We start from the raw sequence: 16517 nt of genomic DNA on the forward strand, positions 1-16517 counted from the left end.
TGGGGTCAGAAATATATTGAGTGAACTCAAACTGTTCCAAAGTATCAACAGGATCTTGTGAGTGGTAGTAGTTAGCAGTGTTATGAAATGTTTCGTAATCACTCGGGGTGCAGAGACCCCACTGTATTCTCAAAATGCCCATGGAGCAGAACACGAATTGTGCATCATGCTCTGTTGACCAGTAGACAATGAGAATTTATGCTCATTAAGAAATATCAGTCCTAGGAGAACTATCTCCCAACTATTATAGCAAAGGTGGTTTAAACTCTTGCCCACCCAATCTTTCCTACTAATTGCACAGTTAGTGGATATTTTTTTATCACATTATGTTTTATTTCATTTATAGGTATCTCCAGAACAAATAGTTGTTTATATCTGATTTTAATACAGAGATTCACAGAAATATTTTGTTTCCAATGACTGTAAATAATGTCAGTTATTGTTAGCAAACCTAACAGTGCACAATTTATTCATACACGATTGAGGTGCACTCTGATTTGCACAGACTAAAACCTTTTTGTGAGTAAATGTGCATGCAAAAGGAAACTTCATGTATCTTCGCATTTTCTTTCATTGCCACTAGAAAAAGGCAATCTTCACTCTTTTCTTAGGATAGTCATATATATGAAAAGCTAACATAGTTTGTCTCAACACACATGGGACTTCTTCATGGTCACAGTACTGGAAAATTGAAGTAAGTATTTGCTTATTCTCAAAGGCCACTAGCATACATACATACATTGGGCCGAGCTAGGACAAAGGACAGTGTGCTGAACTAATTTGTACTCATCTTTAAATGCAAGAAGAAAGTAAAATGTGATAGTTGTTTATGATCCTGAGTCCTGTGTGATATAAAGTATTCAATAAAAAGGAATATTTAAATAACGACTGTGTGCCATTGAATGTAGATCTAATATTTACTTTTTTAGCTTGTAATGTTATGTTATATTGTGTTATGTTATGTTATGCTATTTTATGGGATTTTTACTTCTGAAATGCAGGCCCAAGTGAATATTGTGGTACTGAGAAAAGTAGTCAATACATCAATGACCTGTTGATCATGATGGAGGGTTGAGGCATAAACATTAATTCCTTCAAATCTTCCCTCCATCTTGGCAAACAGATTTCAATGCTGAGTTGCCTGTGGAGTGAGTCCCAGAGCATGGCTTCTGCAATTAAGAAGTGTCCTTCATCATTCCTAAAATGTAAGCAGAACGGACATTGGCAAATCCAGCCTGCTGAGCCTAAGTGCTTCCTGTGGGAAATACCTGTTGAATTGTCCAGCCATATATCTTGCAGAATGTTCATATATGACGTTGTGAACAACATTCTGGGCACTATACACAATTCAGGTTTTTATACGCAGTCACTAGGCCAGATGTGATCGATTTCTCTAAGACCTTCTTGCAATCAACTGGCTGCACTCTGCACTTACTGCAGGTAACCAATCGTCATTCTGCAGGTTGCTATGTAGGTCCCTCAGTCTAACTGAGATTGTATGAGAGTAGTTATCACAATTACAGGTAGTGTCTCAAGGAGAACGAGCATCTTTCACTGCACAATCAGTTGATAAAATTAGGTGCCGGACAAATTGGTGCCACAAGCTTCCAACGAAAGATTTTTATCCAGGTAAAGACTAAGGCCCTCATTCTGACCTTGGCGGGCGGCAGAGGCCGCCCGCCAAAGTCCCGCCGTCAGATTACCGTTCTGCGGTCGAAAGACCGCGGCGGTCATTCTGACTTTCCCGCTGGGCTGGCGGGCGGTCGCCTTCAGACCGCCAGCCAGCCCAGCGGGAAAGAGGCTTCCACGATGAAGCCGGCTCGGAATCGAGCCGGCGGAGTGGAAGCTGTGCGACGGGTGCAGTTGCACCCGTCGCGTATTTCACTGTCTGCGCAGCAGACAGTGAAATACATGTAGGGGCCCTCTTACGGGGGCCCCTGCAATGCCCATGCCAGTGGCATGGGCACTGCAGGGGCCCCCAGGGGCCCCGCGACCCCCCCTACCGCCATCCGGATCCCGGCGGTCCGACCGCCGGGATCTGGATGGCGGTAGGGGGGGTCGGAATCCCCGCGGCGGTGCAGCAAGCTGCGCCGCCGTGGAGGATTCAATGGGGCGGCAGTACACTGGCGGGAGCCCGCCAGTGGTGCCGGTCCGACCGCGGCTTTACCGCCGCGGTCGGAATCCCCATTGGAGCACCGCCGGCCTGTCGGCGGTGCTCCCGCGGTCCTCCGCCCTGGCGGTCAAAGACCGCCAGGGTCAGAATGACCCCCTAAGTTTGGAGTAGATTTTACCAGTGCTGGACATCTTCCCATGGAGAGCCCACATATATTCTACCCATGGCGGATTCTAGTGAAGTTAATGACTGACTGCAGATAATAGTAGAACACATTCATTTAAAAGGAGGGAAAAGCGTGCTCAGACCACAAGTATTAAGCACAGCATGAGAAGTCATTATCGGCACTAGTGAAGGGACTGCCATCTTTTCTTTGGAATTAGTGTTACTTAAGTTAAAGAAATGTCTATCTGCATGTCGGTTCCCTGAGGGTCTCTCCGCAGTCTTTTCCCTGGCAGTTTTGCCAAGACCAGGAACACCGCTGTCACCCAACAGGCCATTACTCCACACCATTCTATCCCCTCCCCCACCAACCGAGTCCACCGGTGGGGCAGACCTACACTTCACCTCTTTGATGAGTTATGAGTATCATCTCACTATTTTACACCTTTGACCACTTACAGGCTGCATTGAATGGAATAGAAAAATAAATATCCAGGGTTGAGAGTAAAACTGACATACTTAATGATCGAATTTCTAATTGGAAAAGAGACCACGTAGTTACCCTGGTTCTGATTCACATAGTGAGGATTTTTTATCTGGTGGAAATAAAAAAAGAATCCTGCACACAGACGCAAAACGCTAGAGAGCACAGCCTACATGTACCATGTTATGGTGCTGTGAATCACTGACATGACAGCATATATTTCTTCATGGTGAACTGGTTAACTGGTTAATAAATAAATTCCCTTGCACTTGACAAGTAGGAAGACTAGAAATAAGTTGAAGGGGGTACCATGTCGAGATCCATAGGACTCTTAGATGAACCAATGAATCTTGCTTATGCCACTGATCTGTGTTGTTGACGTGAAGGGCAAAGATAAGCTCCTGCCCGTAGCAAAGGGAAGGGAAGAATGTCAGCATGAGGGCCACAAAGAGGATGTTCCAGCTCAGGGAATTCATGAGTTTGTGCTCAACCCTTTGAAACAGAATCTCTCTTTCTGGATTCCGACATAAGCAGTGATCCTCTCGAAGTCACTATGTTAGAAGTGTGCGCATAGTGAAGTTAAACAATGAACTCTAAAGGACAATAGATAATGTGTTCTTTATTCATAGGCTCATAATGAAGTTTGATGTTTTAACATCATGAAGTGAGGGTGTTAGCGACTGAGGGAAATATCAATATTATGAGCTGGACTGTTGTATCACTGACTATATATAGACAATTTCAGCAGTATAGTTAATTAATATCTTCCCCTTGTTCGCAACTGAAGTGAACACTCCGTGACCCTGTGATACTGTACTTATTTGAAAAAAAGGAGGTGTCTGTGTCAGCGAAGAAGGGTTCCTAGTAGGTGAGTCAACCACTCTAAGTTGATACTATTTACTGTGTAAACAAAACAAATAAAATAGTGCAACACATGAATCAAGCATGTGTGCTTGATGGACAAGCTGTATTTGGTGAATAGGTTCTTTAAATGCAAATTGTAGACTTTTCTGGCTGTGGCCCATGTTTGGTGAAACTGTCTCACTAACCCTCACCACAGATCCTAACTCGATTACAAATGGTTAAGTGGACTCATTCTAATAAGTATGGAAAGTAAGCACTTGAGGTCATAATCTGTACTTTGATGGATAATCTGGAAAACACGGTCCTACGCAGATGTGTCTGTAGTCTGATATTAGTGGTATGGTCACCAAGCACATGGCTGAGCTAATATGGATTCTGTATGTGACTGGTGAACATGGAAGTTGGCTACTTACAGATCGTGATTGGGCTTGCAGATGACTCCGTCCTATCAGAAGCATGGAGATGCTCAAACACAGTGTCTGCTTATCAGAAATTTCTAGAAAATGTGGACTGCAAACACTTGCGGTGTTGATTAGTATTTTTAAGCAATTTGATAAAAGACTACACTTTTGGTGGACAGATATGCTTACTCAGACAGCTGTGATTATGGTTGTGTTTGCTAGACAGTTACCACAAATATGCTTCTCAGCTCCATGCATTGTTGACAATGTTATGTGTATTGGCCATGGTAAAACAAGCCAGGACATTTTACAGCCATAATCTATGAAAAGCAGACAGTTCGTTAAAATAGTGACCACAACTGCACCCATTCCCACCCTAGGGCAAGCAAGTTTGCAATTACATTGCAGCTTCTAATGAATCACCTTGATGGAAACAAGTAGTCCTGGTCTCACCTCTTTGGATGAGGCCCTTCCCCATCTCCCCCAGCGCCTTGAGACCCTCACGGGTGAGTAGCTGTGCTTTACAAATACTGATTGATTGACCTCTTCTACAGATGTGATCTAGAGGCTAATTTGCAACCTGCAAAACCTGATGGCCTGGTATGTTTTTGCAACAAATATCTAACAAGTTTTTGATGTGTTTAGTTTTGCACTAGAGGTTCTATATTTGTATTCATGTTTGCAAATGTGCTCTTTCTTTCATATGAAAGAGATAGGCACCAAAGACTTAAGTGGTTTGTGGGAAAGGTGATGATGTGACCATGCATTATATGGGATACATTAGCCCCTGACATACATAATAAGGATCTTGTAAGTTACCTCAGAGCTCCATAACCTTCTAAAGGAACTAAGCCTTCCATTTTGATCCTCTACATGGTTATGGAACTCCTCGGTGACTTGCAATATTGTTATAATGTATGGCAGGGGAGTACTTTTTCTCTTATATAAGTGGCAACTTGTGACTTACCCAGTTGCCGAATATAAAGAAATGACATCATAATTCAAATGTACTAAGTTGCTGCAGATGAGATCTGAGTCAGATGCCAGAGCCAGCAGCTGAGAGGAAAGGCAGGTCAGATCATGGAGCATAATCAGAACAGTTGTTTATAGAAAAAAAGAGAAAAGTGGCTTTTCTTTCTTCTGCTCTGTTTTTTAAGCTACACACTGACAACCAGAAAGGAGATACCTATGACAACTTGCTTATTTTGCACTCCTTAGGCAATTGTAGAAAAGTTGAGATCTTTTGTCACATTTGTACACATTCCATGCATTTATGCCTCTTTAAAAAAAAAACTCTTACTTGTAATAAACTGATTATAAAATCTTACTGCACAAATATCTCCTAGCGTTTTTGATATGTTTGATTCTGCACTGGATATTCTATTTTTATTCTTTGTGTTTGCAAACATGCTCTCTCTTTTCTATGAAAGACCTACTGCCATGGTTTTAAGTTGTTTGTGTGAAAAATGACGGTGTGATGATGTATTATAAGAGCCAAAGTACCCCCTGCCATACATGATAAGGATTCTGCAAGTCACTGAGGAGTTCCATAATCTCATAAAGCAGCTCCTCAGTGACTTTCAGTGTCCTCATAGTGTATGTCAGGGAGTACCTAATCCCTGATATGAAAAAAGCAAGAGAAGGTCCTACAAAGGCTGTAAGTTTCCTCTGGGGCCTTCACAACCTCCAAATGCTGGAAATGTCCACTATGACAATCTGATGTGTTCATTGGAAGCTGGAGAACTGGTTATTAATTCCACTTTTCCCCAATGTCTAATTTTATCTTGGCTAATAATCATCATTTTATGCCAGTTTTCAAAGTGATAAAGGTATAGGCATTTGTGAAACTGATTACATTTTAGCAGTAAGTGCTGTATAAAAAAGAATAGAGAGACCAGCTTGCAAAGGAATTCTTCATGGTGAGAACTCATTCTGCTTTCCTGCCAACAAATGTAGACTTCTTGTATTTGGATATTTTGTAACTGTGTCTTTATAAAGTGTGGCAATATCACACTTTGGCATCAAGGCACTATAGAAGTGCTCCATTAAATACAATTACTGAAATAGCCTTGCACTAACGATAAATTAATTAAGCTGCAGCCAGGTTTTCAGGGCGTTTCTGAACTTAATAAAAGTTGGTTCCTTCACAAATTAAAAAGGGAACACATTTTCAAACTTAGGGCTGCTACCGAAAAAGCTCTGTTGCTAAATCTTCCATATTTAAATTGAAAGAGACAATAACCAGCAGATCAGAGCTTATGGGGTGGTTTGTAACAGTTAAATGGTTGGGCTGGAGGTAAAGCAGTAAGATTATTAAGAGATGTCTGTACAAAGAAGACTGGTTTGAACTTTATTCTCTCACTGACATGTGTAGAGATGTCAGCGATAGAGTAATTTTGTCACCTCTAGCCAGGCTACTTCTTAGCCTAGCTACAGACGTTTGACTAAATTGGACCCTGTACAATCACATTTTAGGTGAATCCAGGTAGGTATACTGTATTACAGTAGTCTACTCTAGAGGATACAGTGTTTACTGTATATAAAAAGTAAAGGAGTGCAGAATGTTTTAGAGCACAAACATGGAAAAGAACAGGCTCTAATAATTACATCTTCTGGATTACAACCTGCTGGATTTTACACCTGGATTTGAGGTGATGCTAGAAAAATTGCTATTGCCCCTTGCTTCTCTGTCTTTTGCTAAAACTAGAAATGCATAAAAGAGAATAAACGCTAGCAAGAATAGCTGAACAACAAAACAGTTCAAAGGAGATTTCCCATAGTGATGGGCAATCCTAATTCTTGACACCCACCCTTCTCCTAGATGTTGTTTAATGGATAAATACTCAGATAATAAATCAACAGTCTTGAATTCCAACCCAGGTATCAAAGCAGATCAAATCATGTGATGTTTGAAAAATTGCCATGGTCTCAGTTCTCAAAACTTGTGGAAAGCCCAATGCAAACTTGGGATCACACAAAGTCAATAAAGTATCAATTTGAAATGCTAAATTCACTAACATTTGCAATACACTTTATATTCTAAATGCACATATATAGTGACTCCTAAAAATGCAATTAAAATAGCAACAGGCCTTTAATACCCCTATGTTTGAGGGTGTGTCCACTTGAAAATGTTTTCATTGTTGCAAAAAAAACAAGAACAAAACTAAGCTCGCTAACGCATATTCACCTTCATTTCATGACTATGGATCTCAGCACTGAAGATAATTAGCAGGAACATAGTCCAGACTGACAGCCATATGCCTGAGAAAATACAAAACTATAAAAATGAATATACGTATGCAAATTGTAGAGATACGTCTAAAACAATTTGGATATAATCATTTTTTTTCGTTATATGACTAAAATGTAAAGTGCTCAGAAACAGTTTAAATGCTGATAGTAGGTCCTGACTTTACAAAATCCAATAAAATGGTAGAATTACAAAAAAGACTGGACATTTTCATTCCTACACAAACTCGGGCCTAGTTAGCTACTGACAAATGTGGCACTCTTGATAAATTGCTGGATGATGAACTGTGAAAAACGAGTGGTGATCCCACCTTTCCCGCTTAGTCAGTGGTTGTAGTTTTGGATAAATCTCTATGACTTGCTTCACTTACCTGTCAAAAATGGTACTGCTTATAATCAGACTTGACAATGGTTTTAATTGACAAATAAAAATATTGGACTGAACCACAAACACACTCTCCATTTCCCTGCAGGAACCAGAGATGAACCGTGCCATATGCTAGGACCTAAGGTATAATTTCCCCTGAGCCTGACCATCTACATTTTCTTATAATATGTTAATCTTTTTGCTTAGTGTTTGAGGAGTAAGGAATTCGTTGTATTATGCTGTTTGCTGTTCTATAGTGCTCATAGTCATTTCCATCGAATCACAGCGCATTCTCACAACTGAGAAGGTCATCAATCATGTTTGATGTTTGTTGGTGTTTGAGCATGAAAGATCAGTAATGAGTACCTTCAGTGTTCAGTTTCAAAGTGACTTGTGAGTTAAGCATGAACATAAAATTTGCTAAATCTCGGGAGATCCTTGTAGAGGTTTGTATATGTGTTACTCGATTGTCCACTATTCTACCAGAGTAAAACATTCTCTGTGTAAGCTTTAAAGTCCAAGAACGTACATATTGTGCTATGTTGTATGCATGAGATGGCAGTGTTTTTTGTGTTCTAGTTAATTGATGTGCTTAAGTAATATATAACTTGAACCGTGGTCCAATGGGGGCAACCAGCACTCATTTTTGGGAACTGCCACTTATTTTCCCTTATCAGACCTTTCCTGAGAACAGGAGGGGGAATACATAAAAACGAGAAAAAAGGGGAAGAAAAAGATGGAAAAACCATCAGCAAGAGAGAACACAGGAAGGGGCAGTTAGTATCTGGCAGTGGATTAAAGAAGCTTGAGGTCAATTCCAGACTACACAGCATTGGTATTCGGCATGCTGCCATGTAATAGTGACAGACATGGGCTTCTGAGTAGCGCGTTGGGCACAAGCATGCATTATTTCACAAATTAAGCACTGGTGATGTATGTTACCGTGATATAAGACAGAACGTGTTTGCCAACTGTTTGGATCAGTTGTCATGTTGTCTATATGAAGATGCAGAGGATCAGTCTAACAGCGGTTCGTAGAGAGCCCGTACTCTCTTTAAATGTGTTTTTCATTATTTCCTCTTTTTCAGCTTTAAAAAGCAAATTAGGTCCCTTTACCACGATTTGCAGTAGGGTACATATTTTTGTAACTACTGTTTTTTGTCTTTTTGTTTAATACGTAAATACTTGCTAGCTGTTCCTGATTTATTTTCCTTAGATTTCTATAAAATAGTATTTCTATTCATACATTTTCCCTTTAAGTCGGTTTCCACTTATTTCGGTTCTCAGAAATGAGGTTCTATTATTTTGTTTTCTCTCATAAATTTTCATATTACAGTCTATGCCGGAAATTCCTGTAGTCCTCAATCCTCCCACAGATCATTCCATGACTGGGAGCATGATTATGGCGATTCTATCACAGGCTGTAACTCTGCAAAAGTTTAAAAATATCAGAAGAGCCAGGATTACGAGATGTCTTTCTAGAGACCACTCAGTATGTCAGTGACAGGACCATGGATATGATTTAGCAATAGACCGGGGGTGGGGGTGTAATTGCTGCGAACCCTAACTAGCCTTTTATGATTCTGGCACTCCATGTGTTACCCTGTTTTGGAGTCAGGAAGGCAGTAACTGGAACAGAAAGCATGTAGGGCTCCATGACCCCCACCCTCCATACTTTACTCCTTCCCTTGATGCACAGCAACAAATAAGGGGCTGATGAGGGCCAAAGTCTGTGATAAAGGGTAAAGCAATTGATATCATAAGTCATCAAAGGTCGTCTGATGCCACTTCTGTTATGATTGGTATTTTGGCATATTGAAATCCATCCATGGCTCTCTAAACTAAATCCAAGATTTCACTGGCAGCCAGATCAGCTGGCTGGGATCTAAAGGTATGTCAGTGCTCATTTCTGCCTGTGATTGTAGTTGAGGCTCACCAGTAGTCATTTTTGAGGGCCAGCAGTTATTTCTGCTCATCAGACTTTGATCCAGAGCAAGAGAGAGAAAAACACAAGAAGAGTGAAAGGAGGAGGAAGAGAAAGATGAGAAATGTAACCAGAATAGGAGATGAAAAAGAACGTGAAGGAGTGAATTAAAGGGGCAGGTGTTGCCGGGAGGTGTATGAAAGTGGCATCAGGTAAAATCAAGTTTACGCAGAATTGGCATTCAGCACCCTAACCTTTGATAGTGCCACTCATCAGCTTCTGAGCAAAAGTAGTTTTGACCTCGAAACTCATTCCTTTACAAATTACACAATGAAACATTTCATTCTCTTTTTGGTTTTAAATACAATTTCGACAATTTAGTTTTGCAGAACTATGGGCAGAGATTTTCTGAGCCATAGGCAATATTTTTTTTGCCTTTTGGACTCTCTTCTTCTCCTAGCATAAGCTTCAATTTGTATCTCTTTTTGTTTAGACCTAGAGTCCCTTTTGTGCCATTTATGGAGCAGCCCTTAGTATGTGAGTATAGTGGTCTTGATGTAGCACTCACTTTTCGGAGGTTACGTGCCACTCCAAGGGGGCCCTTCAACAGAGGGCTACTGCAGGAATATCTCGCCGCGCCTGCGGTAAGAGGAGGTTACACAGTAGGCAGAGCACATCTGCCAATGGGTGGCAATTTGGCTTATCTTTGTACATAAAGGAAAAGAGAGAAACTGGTTCCACTATATGCGATGCCCAACTGGACAACTCGAAGAGCATTAAAGGTCTCGTGGCCACGGCGATGGTAACCTAGTGCAGACGGACTCTGCTTTCTCTCCTCCCCGTGTAGATAAAATGAGGACACTCCAGTTGACCAATAATAAATTAGGAGGAAATGAAGGCCTTTAACTTGAAATAATATTTGCTTATGTGCTCACTAGATGAGATCCTGCTGCTGCAAGTTCTTTAGAGTCCAGTATGTCAGAACACATTCATAAAAATGCAGTGCAATATCGCAGTAATTTTTATATAAGAAGGAAGGCGAGGAGCGTCAAGGGTGACTCACTGAAATATATTTGCATGCATTATTCATAATAAAAGGCTCGCTGTAAATCTGGTACATTTTATTTTGCGTTTATTAGGACTGTCACGTCGAGGTTTGTGTTTCGACTAATATCACCTGTTAATATTTGGCGGCGTGTGCGGCAGTGGACCTTGGGCGCACGGTTTTTGGCGCTCATTTGCCCTGGAGTGTGACGCACTTACGCCTCGGAGCAGAGAAGGCGTGGCACCTCCTAGTTTGTTGTTAAATAGTCGGAGGAGGAGACAGCGCCTGCATCCTTCAATGTTTCCTGGTAGGAACGAAAATATCCCTCCCACCAGAGCAGGCGGCGATCTACAATTTGCTCAGTTCAACTGTCAAATAAATTGCCATGTACACTAAAAGGATAATACCCCTTAATGATGCGTTCATTTGAAACCCTAGCAACTGAATTAGGCCCAGGCGAGGATTTACCAGCAAGGCAGCCCACCAGGAAAGTGAACCCAGCAATTTCCACTGACAACCGGTGTTTTTCACATCCATCAAGTCGATGCGAAATGTAATAATATTGACTGCTCTGTACGTCACGTTCTGCGCGCGTTACTGGGGGGAACCGGGAAGAAAGATGGTTTCCGGGGGCGGAGAGGAGGCACGGGGGAGGGAGAAGCCACCGTGCCTTTAATTGCTCGGCTTTAATCAATCTCCAATTTAAGCGCGCATCCCTGCGGGTCCTTATTTAAAACAGCGCCATCTGGGAAGGTGGGTGGCGCTGGCGGTGGCTTGGAGTTCCTTTGCAGCATGCCTGGAATTTCATCAGAATGTATCGCTAGCCTCACCACCTGCCCCCACCTTGATGAAGCTGCTTAAAACGGGACGAAATCGGAACGACATTTTTACCTTGCCCTAGGTTTGGGTTCTAGGTCAAATTGTGCAGTGGTGGCTGTGGTATATATTGAGGTATTTTATATAGCAATGACTGGGGATTATATTATATTCATGTCAATGGAGGGCGATTAGAAGAAGATAGATAGATAGATCACACTGCTATTTATTATTGCGTGGAGTACATGCACTTACAATCTCTGTATGTCCATGTATTTCTTTCTGTTTCCGTTTCGGCTTAGATATGTGCATACTAAGGCTTAGGGTCGAGATTGGCTGCGGACGGGGAGGCGTCAACCCGAGGTGAGGGGACTGCGAACAATTGCAGCGATGGCTGAGCGCGATAGAGCCCCCCTTCGTGCAAAGCATAAACAAGGGAACTGAAAAACAAAGCCAAGTACTCGGAGAAGAGAACGAGCGAACAAAGGGCGACAGACGGGGAAACATCTTACTCGCAGCTTGTTGAAAGGGCAGCGGGGGCAGCGGCAAGGAGGCGGAAATGTCAGGACACAGATGAGTGCAAAAAATGTGCATCTCTATCACTCCAGCGTGACGGTAAATGTGGGGCAGACCGGAGATCGGAAAGAGGGGCTTCGAAAAATAATATAACAGTGGATGCAAGGAAATTAGATAGATAGATAGATATGCACCACTTCACCTTTTAAAACCAAGCCATCCTGTCAGTGTGAGACTGGAGGTGCTCTACCACCCAGTGAAGCGGCTTACACTTTCCTTTCCACTGTAAACAGTTAAGGAGTGGGCTGTCAGTGGAGTTAACCCTTCGGTCTCCGGAACTGCAGGGATCTTTCTATCAGAGCTTGTCGACTGCCTCAGTCCCCTCACAGACCGCACCACGCAGAGGAAAGACGTCTGCTTCGCAGGACGGGTGGAGGGCTGCGCGGGGTAGGAGGGTTTCCTTAAGCCTTCAACCTCTTCGGTTTGATGACAGCCTTCACCTGCTTGCTGTGCAGCACCCACGCTCCCCTTACCCCCTCCTCCCCACCCCCTCTGGTGATGCTGCCTCGGGTCTCCCCTGTTATGAAAGATTTCTGTTAAACCCCTGTTAGCCACAGCAGCACAACACCGAAGAACATGATCTGCCCATCCAAAACCTCCGCGTGCACACAGGAGAAGACTTCTGGGACTGACCCCTCCCCATGCAGACAAAGACCCCTTACCGAGCACGTGCTCTCGCTCCATTTGACTGCAGCCCCTCTGCACTCTCTCTTCAGTGCCCATGCATTCTCCCTCCCTCTGCCCGCAGCCCCTCTCTCTGCACTCTGTCCAGTGCCCAGGTACTCTACCCCCTCTGCCCGCAGCCCCTCTCTCTGCACTCTGTCAAGTGCCCAGGTCCTGTACCCCCTCTGCCCGCAGCCCCTCTCTCTGCACTCTGTCAAGTGCTCAGGTACTGTACCCCCTCTGCCCGCAGCCCCTCTCTGCACTCTGTCCAGTCCCCATGCATTTTCCCTCCCTCTGCCCACAGCCCCACTCTGTCCAGTGCCCAGGTACTCTACCCCCTCTGCCCGTAGCCCATCTCTCTGCACTCTGTCCAGTGCCCATGCATTCTCCCTCCCTCTGCCCACAGCTCCACTCTGCCCAGTGCCCAGGTACCCTACCCTCTCTGCCTGCAGCCCCTCTCTGCCCTCTGTCCAGTCCCAATGCACTCTCCCTCCCTCTGCCCACTGTCCCTCTGTCTGCAATCTCTCTCCAGTGCCCATGCACTCTCCCTCCCTCTGCCCCTCTGTCTGCACTCTGTCCAGTGCCCATGCACTCTCCTTCCCTCTGCCCACAGTCCCTCTCTCTGCACCCTGTTGGGTATCTATGCATCCTCTCTGCTTGCTCCCAGTCCCTTTCTCTGCACTCTCTCTCTAGCGCCCATGTGTTCTCTCTCCACTGTCCGCAGACTTTCTATCGGCACTCTCTTTTCTGCATGCACTCTTCTCTGTCCGAACAGTCACGTTAGCGTCCCCTCTCTACATGCTCGCTCCCTCTCTTCCGCCCCTGTTCCCTCGCTCCTCTGTCTATGCACTCTCTCTATCGTTCTACTTTGTCCATGCACTCTCGCGTTACATTAAGTCCATTCACTCTCCACCCCGATGTCCTTGTACTGTCTCTCCTCGTTCCATAGATGATCGTATCTCTTTCCATGGACCACACTCTATTTCCCTTGTCTAGTCTCTCCCTCCTCTGCCCATGAAATCTTGTTTCTGTCTTGTGGTCTCTTTCCTCTGGTCCTGCACTCTATCACACTCTCTCCTCTGCCCAGTCACTCCCTCTCTTCTACACATGCATTCCCTCTCTCTCTCTCTCTAGTATCCGTGCCCTTTCTCCCCTCTCTTTATGCACTTTTTTATCACCTGCCAATGCACCCCTCTCCTCTGCCAATGCACCTTCTCTTCTTCCATTGAGCACCCTCACCCCTCTCCTCTTTCCACGCACTCCCTTTCTGTTCCTCTTCTGAGTCTATGCTGTCTCTCCTCTGCCCTTATTTTCTCTATCTCTACTGTCCATGCAATCTCTCCACTCAGCAGATTTGCCCTCACTCCTCAACCTATTCACTCCCATCTCTTCAAACCATGCAAGGTCTATCCCCATGCCATGAACTTCCTTCCTCCACGCCTAGGATCACATCCTTTCCTCTACCTAGGTTGCCATATTTTATCAACCCATACACAGTCTCTTCTCTTTCCGGGCTCACTCTCTCTCTCCTAAGCCCTGTCTCTCTCACGCCTCTGTTCGTGCTGCCTCAATCTCTCGTCAACCCATACTCTGTCTCCAGTGGGTTTCGCGCATCAACCTACCTATTCGCTGTCTCTCCTGTACAGTGGGCCCTCTCTCTCGTGTGTGCACTCTCTTCTAGCCCTTTTTCTTTCTCAAGTCCATGCACTCCCTTTTCGGCCTAGCGCTCGCTCTGCGTAGCCCATGTACCCCTTCGCTCCTCTGTCACGGTGGCACGTTTACTCCACAGCCCATGCACCCTCTCCTCATCCCATGCGCTCTCTCGCACACAACCATGCTCACTCTCTTTTCCGCTCGTGCACTCTCTCCTTTCGGCCAAGGCACACTCCGTCCTAGCCTGTGCGATACCTCTATCCCCCCCTCCTCCCCCAACACACGCACTCCCTCTCCTGCGCCCAGGTGCGCTCACCCAGGGGTCCCCGCTGCGCATCGAGCCTGCCCTGCTCCAGTAAAACAGCAATGAGCTCCTTCTCAGAGCCTGGGACCGCAGGCGTACCTGTGAGCCGCTCAAACTGCTGACTGGGGGACTTGTATTTTTAGCTACGAGACTAAATATTATTAGCTACAGTGCTAGGAAGAAATGAGAAAAAAACCGAAGGCTGTCCTTAATTGTCTCTCGGGCCGTCTTGTTTTATTGTCAGAGCCTGAATGTTGGCAGAAACAGATGAGACGTGATAAAAGATCGTTCATTAGCACGAAGATGGAGTTAGGAAGACATTCACTTTCACAAATATGTTGCTGACAATTGGAGCTCCGATCTCAATTTCTGAACCCACCCTCACCTTAGTATATTACACATATGCAACATGCACACACATACTGAATAAAGTAAACACGCCCATATGAATCAGCTTTCATCATTTTAAAGACTGGTCTCAGTTTGATGTGCGTTTTTGTTGGGGTCCAAGGAGAGGAGATGGCGGGGGGGGGGGAGATTTCTGTCTGGGAATGGGTAAGAGACTGTGGGTGGGTATGTGTGGGCGGGAGGGAGGAGTGCGTCTTCCAACTCGCAACTAACTGTGCCGGGAGTACTGCCGGTACCCCAACAAGTAGCCGAGACCCCTTCCTCTTTCAAAGTTAGCAGAGCATCGTGTACTACGTACCGCAAATCAATGACGCGCCTTTTGCTGCCCGAGCTCTTCAAGGTGGGTTAAAAGTCAGACCGATCATTTGCCCCTCCCGTCCTTCCCACGACTTATCCACCCCCGCCCTCCGCCTCCTTCATAGTACCATTGCTCGTGTTCCAAGGCTGTGTCGCCCAGAGCAAAGCTCCCTCCCGGGCCACCCGGCCTCTCCCAGCCTCGCTGTCTCTGTCCAAAGTGCTGAACCGCTCCGCGTGTCGTAGACAGCACTTCTCAATGCAGAGCCGCAACTCCAAGAACTCAAAGTTGACGCTGCAGCTTCAACGCGCTCATCCTGTGCCAAACTCACCGGGTCCACGCCGCTCCCGTGGCACCCATACCCTTCCCTCTGTATCTTCACTTTACAGGGGGCGTGCACCCTGAGACAGCACCCTGTGCCTCCTCATGCAGGTACTGCGCGTGTTTCTGTCCCCTGGATGTTCCCGAAGCACGGCCCCACATCAGTAAATCCCAACCGCCCGGTAACGCGCTCAGAAACCAGACACGTCCCTACTGCATTTCCGCATCGCGCCAGAACCCCTCTGTGATCACATAACAGCCGCAAAGATACCAGCAGCCTGCACACTGCAACCCTAGACACAGTTTGCAATAAATGCAGCCCCGGGTCCAAAGGGATGTCACTTAAAGTTATCCAAAAACGCATTTGTTCCAAGTGGCCCCTGCGCGCTGTGTGGCCCCTTTAGAGCCAGGGGAGCGCACAGGGCGGTACAACAATCCAGTTTTTACGCAGCACTCGCTTTGTTGCGGCGATAAAGAATGGCTTCATTGCTACTCACCATTGTCTTGCCTGCTGTCCTGGAGACAGAACGCCTTAAAATCCCGTCTCTCCAACAGATGCTGGAAGGTATTGTGCTGTGTTTGAAGTCATCATGTGAGAAGTTGCGCCGTGCTCAGTGCATCGCCCACCACTCGGTGTGACTTATGAATCTAATAACCCTTTGCAATATCCGCGAGCTTAAACCCTCATCCACCCTGGTGACTACAGGAGGCGACTGGCGGACCGTTTTTAAGAACCTATACGTTTACGCAACGCCTGAGCTCAGAGACGCGCGCTCCTGCACTTGATCCTACGTGCTCCCCTCCGCCCGGTGCACGAGAGGGGGTTTACCCCTGCTCGCCAAACGCGATGCCAGCCTACAGGCGCGAGC

The 16517-nt window shown here is 45.3% G+C and overlaps 1 protein-coding gene across 1 annotated transcript in view; it reads right to left on the reverse strand.

Annotated features, from left to right (window-relative positions):
- The window catches only part of BDNF (brain derived neurotrophic factor), a 230292-nt gene extending 214046 nt beyond the window's left edge, over positions 1–16246 (reverse strand). Inside the window, exon 1 of the mRNA XM_069221969.1 lies at positions 16146–16246. Within this exon, the coding sequence (XP_069078070.1) occupies positions 16146–16148 (3 nt within the window). The 5' untranslated portion in view covers positions 16149–16246. The remainder of the gene's footprint in view (positions 1–16145) is intronic.
- Positions 16247–16517: the final 271 nt, after the last annotated feature.

This window comes from Pleurodeles waltl, chromosome 3_1 (genome assembly GCF_031143425.1).
Source record: "Pleurodeles waltl isolate 20211129_DDA chromosome 3_1, aPleWal1.hap1.20221129, whole genome shotgun sequence".
In the NCBI taxonomy this organism is placed as follows: Eukaryota; Metazoa; Chordata; class Amphibia; order Caudata; family Salamandridae; genus Pleurodeles; species Pleurodeles waltl.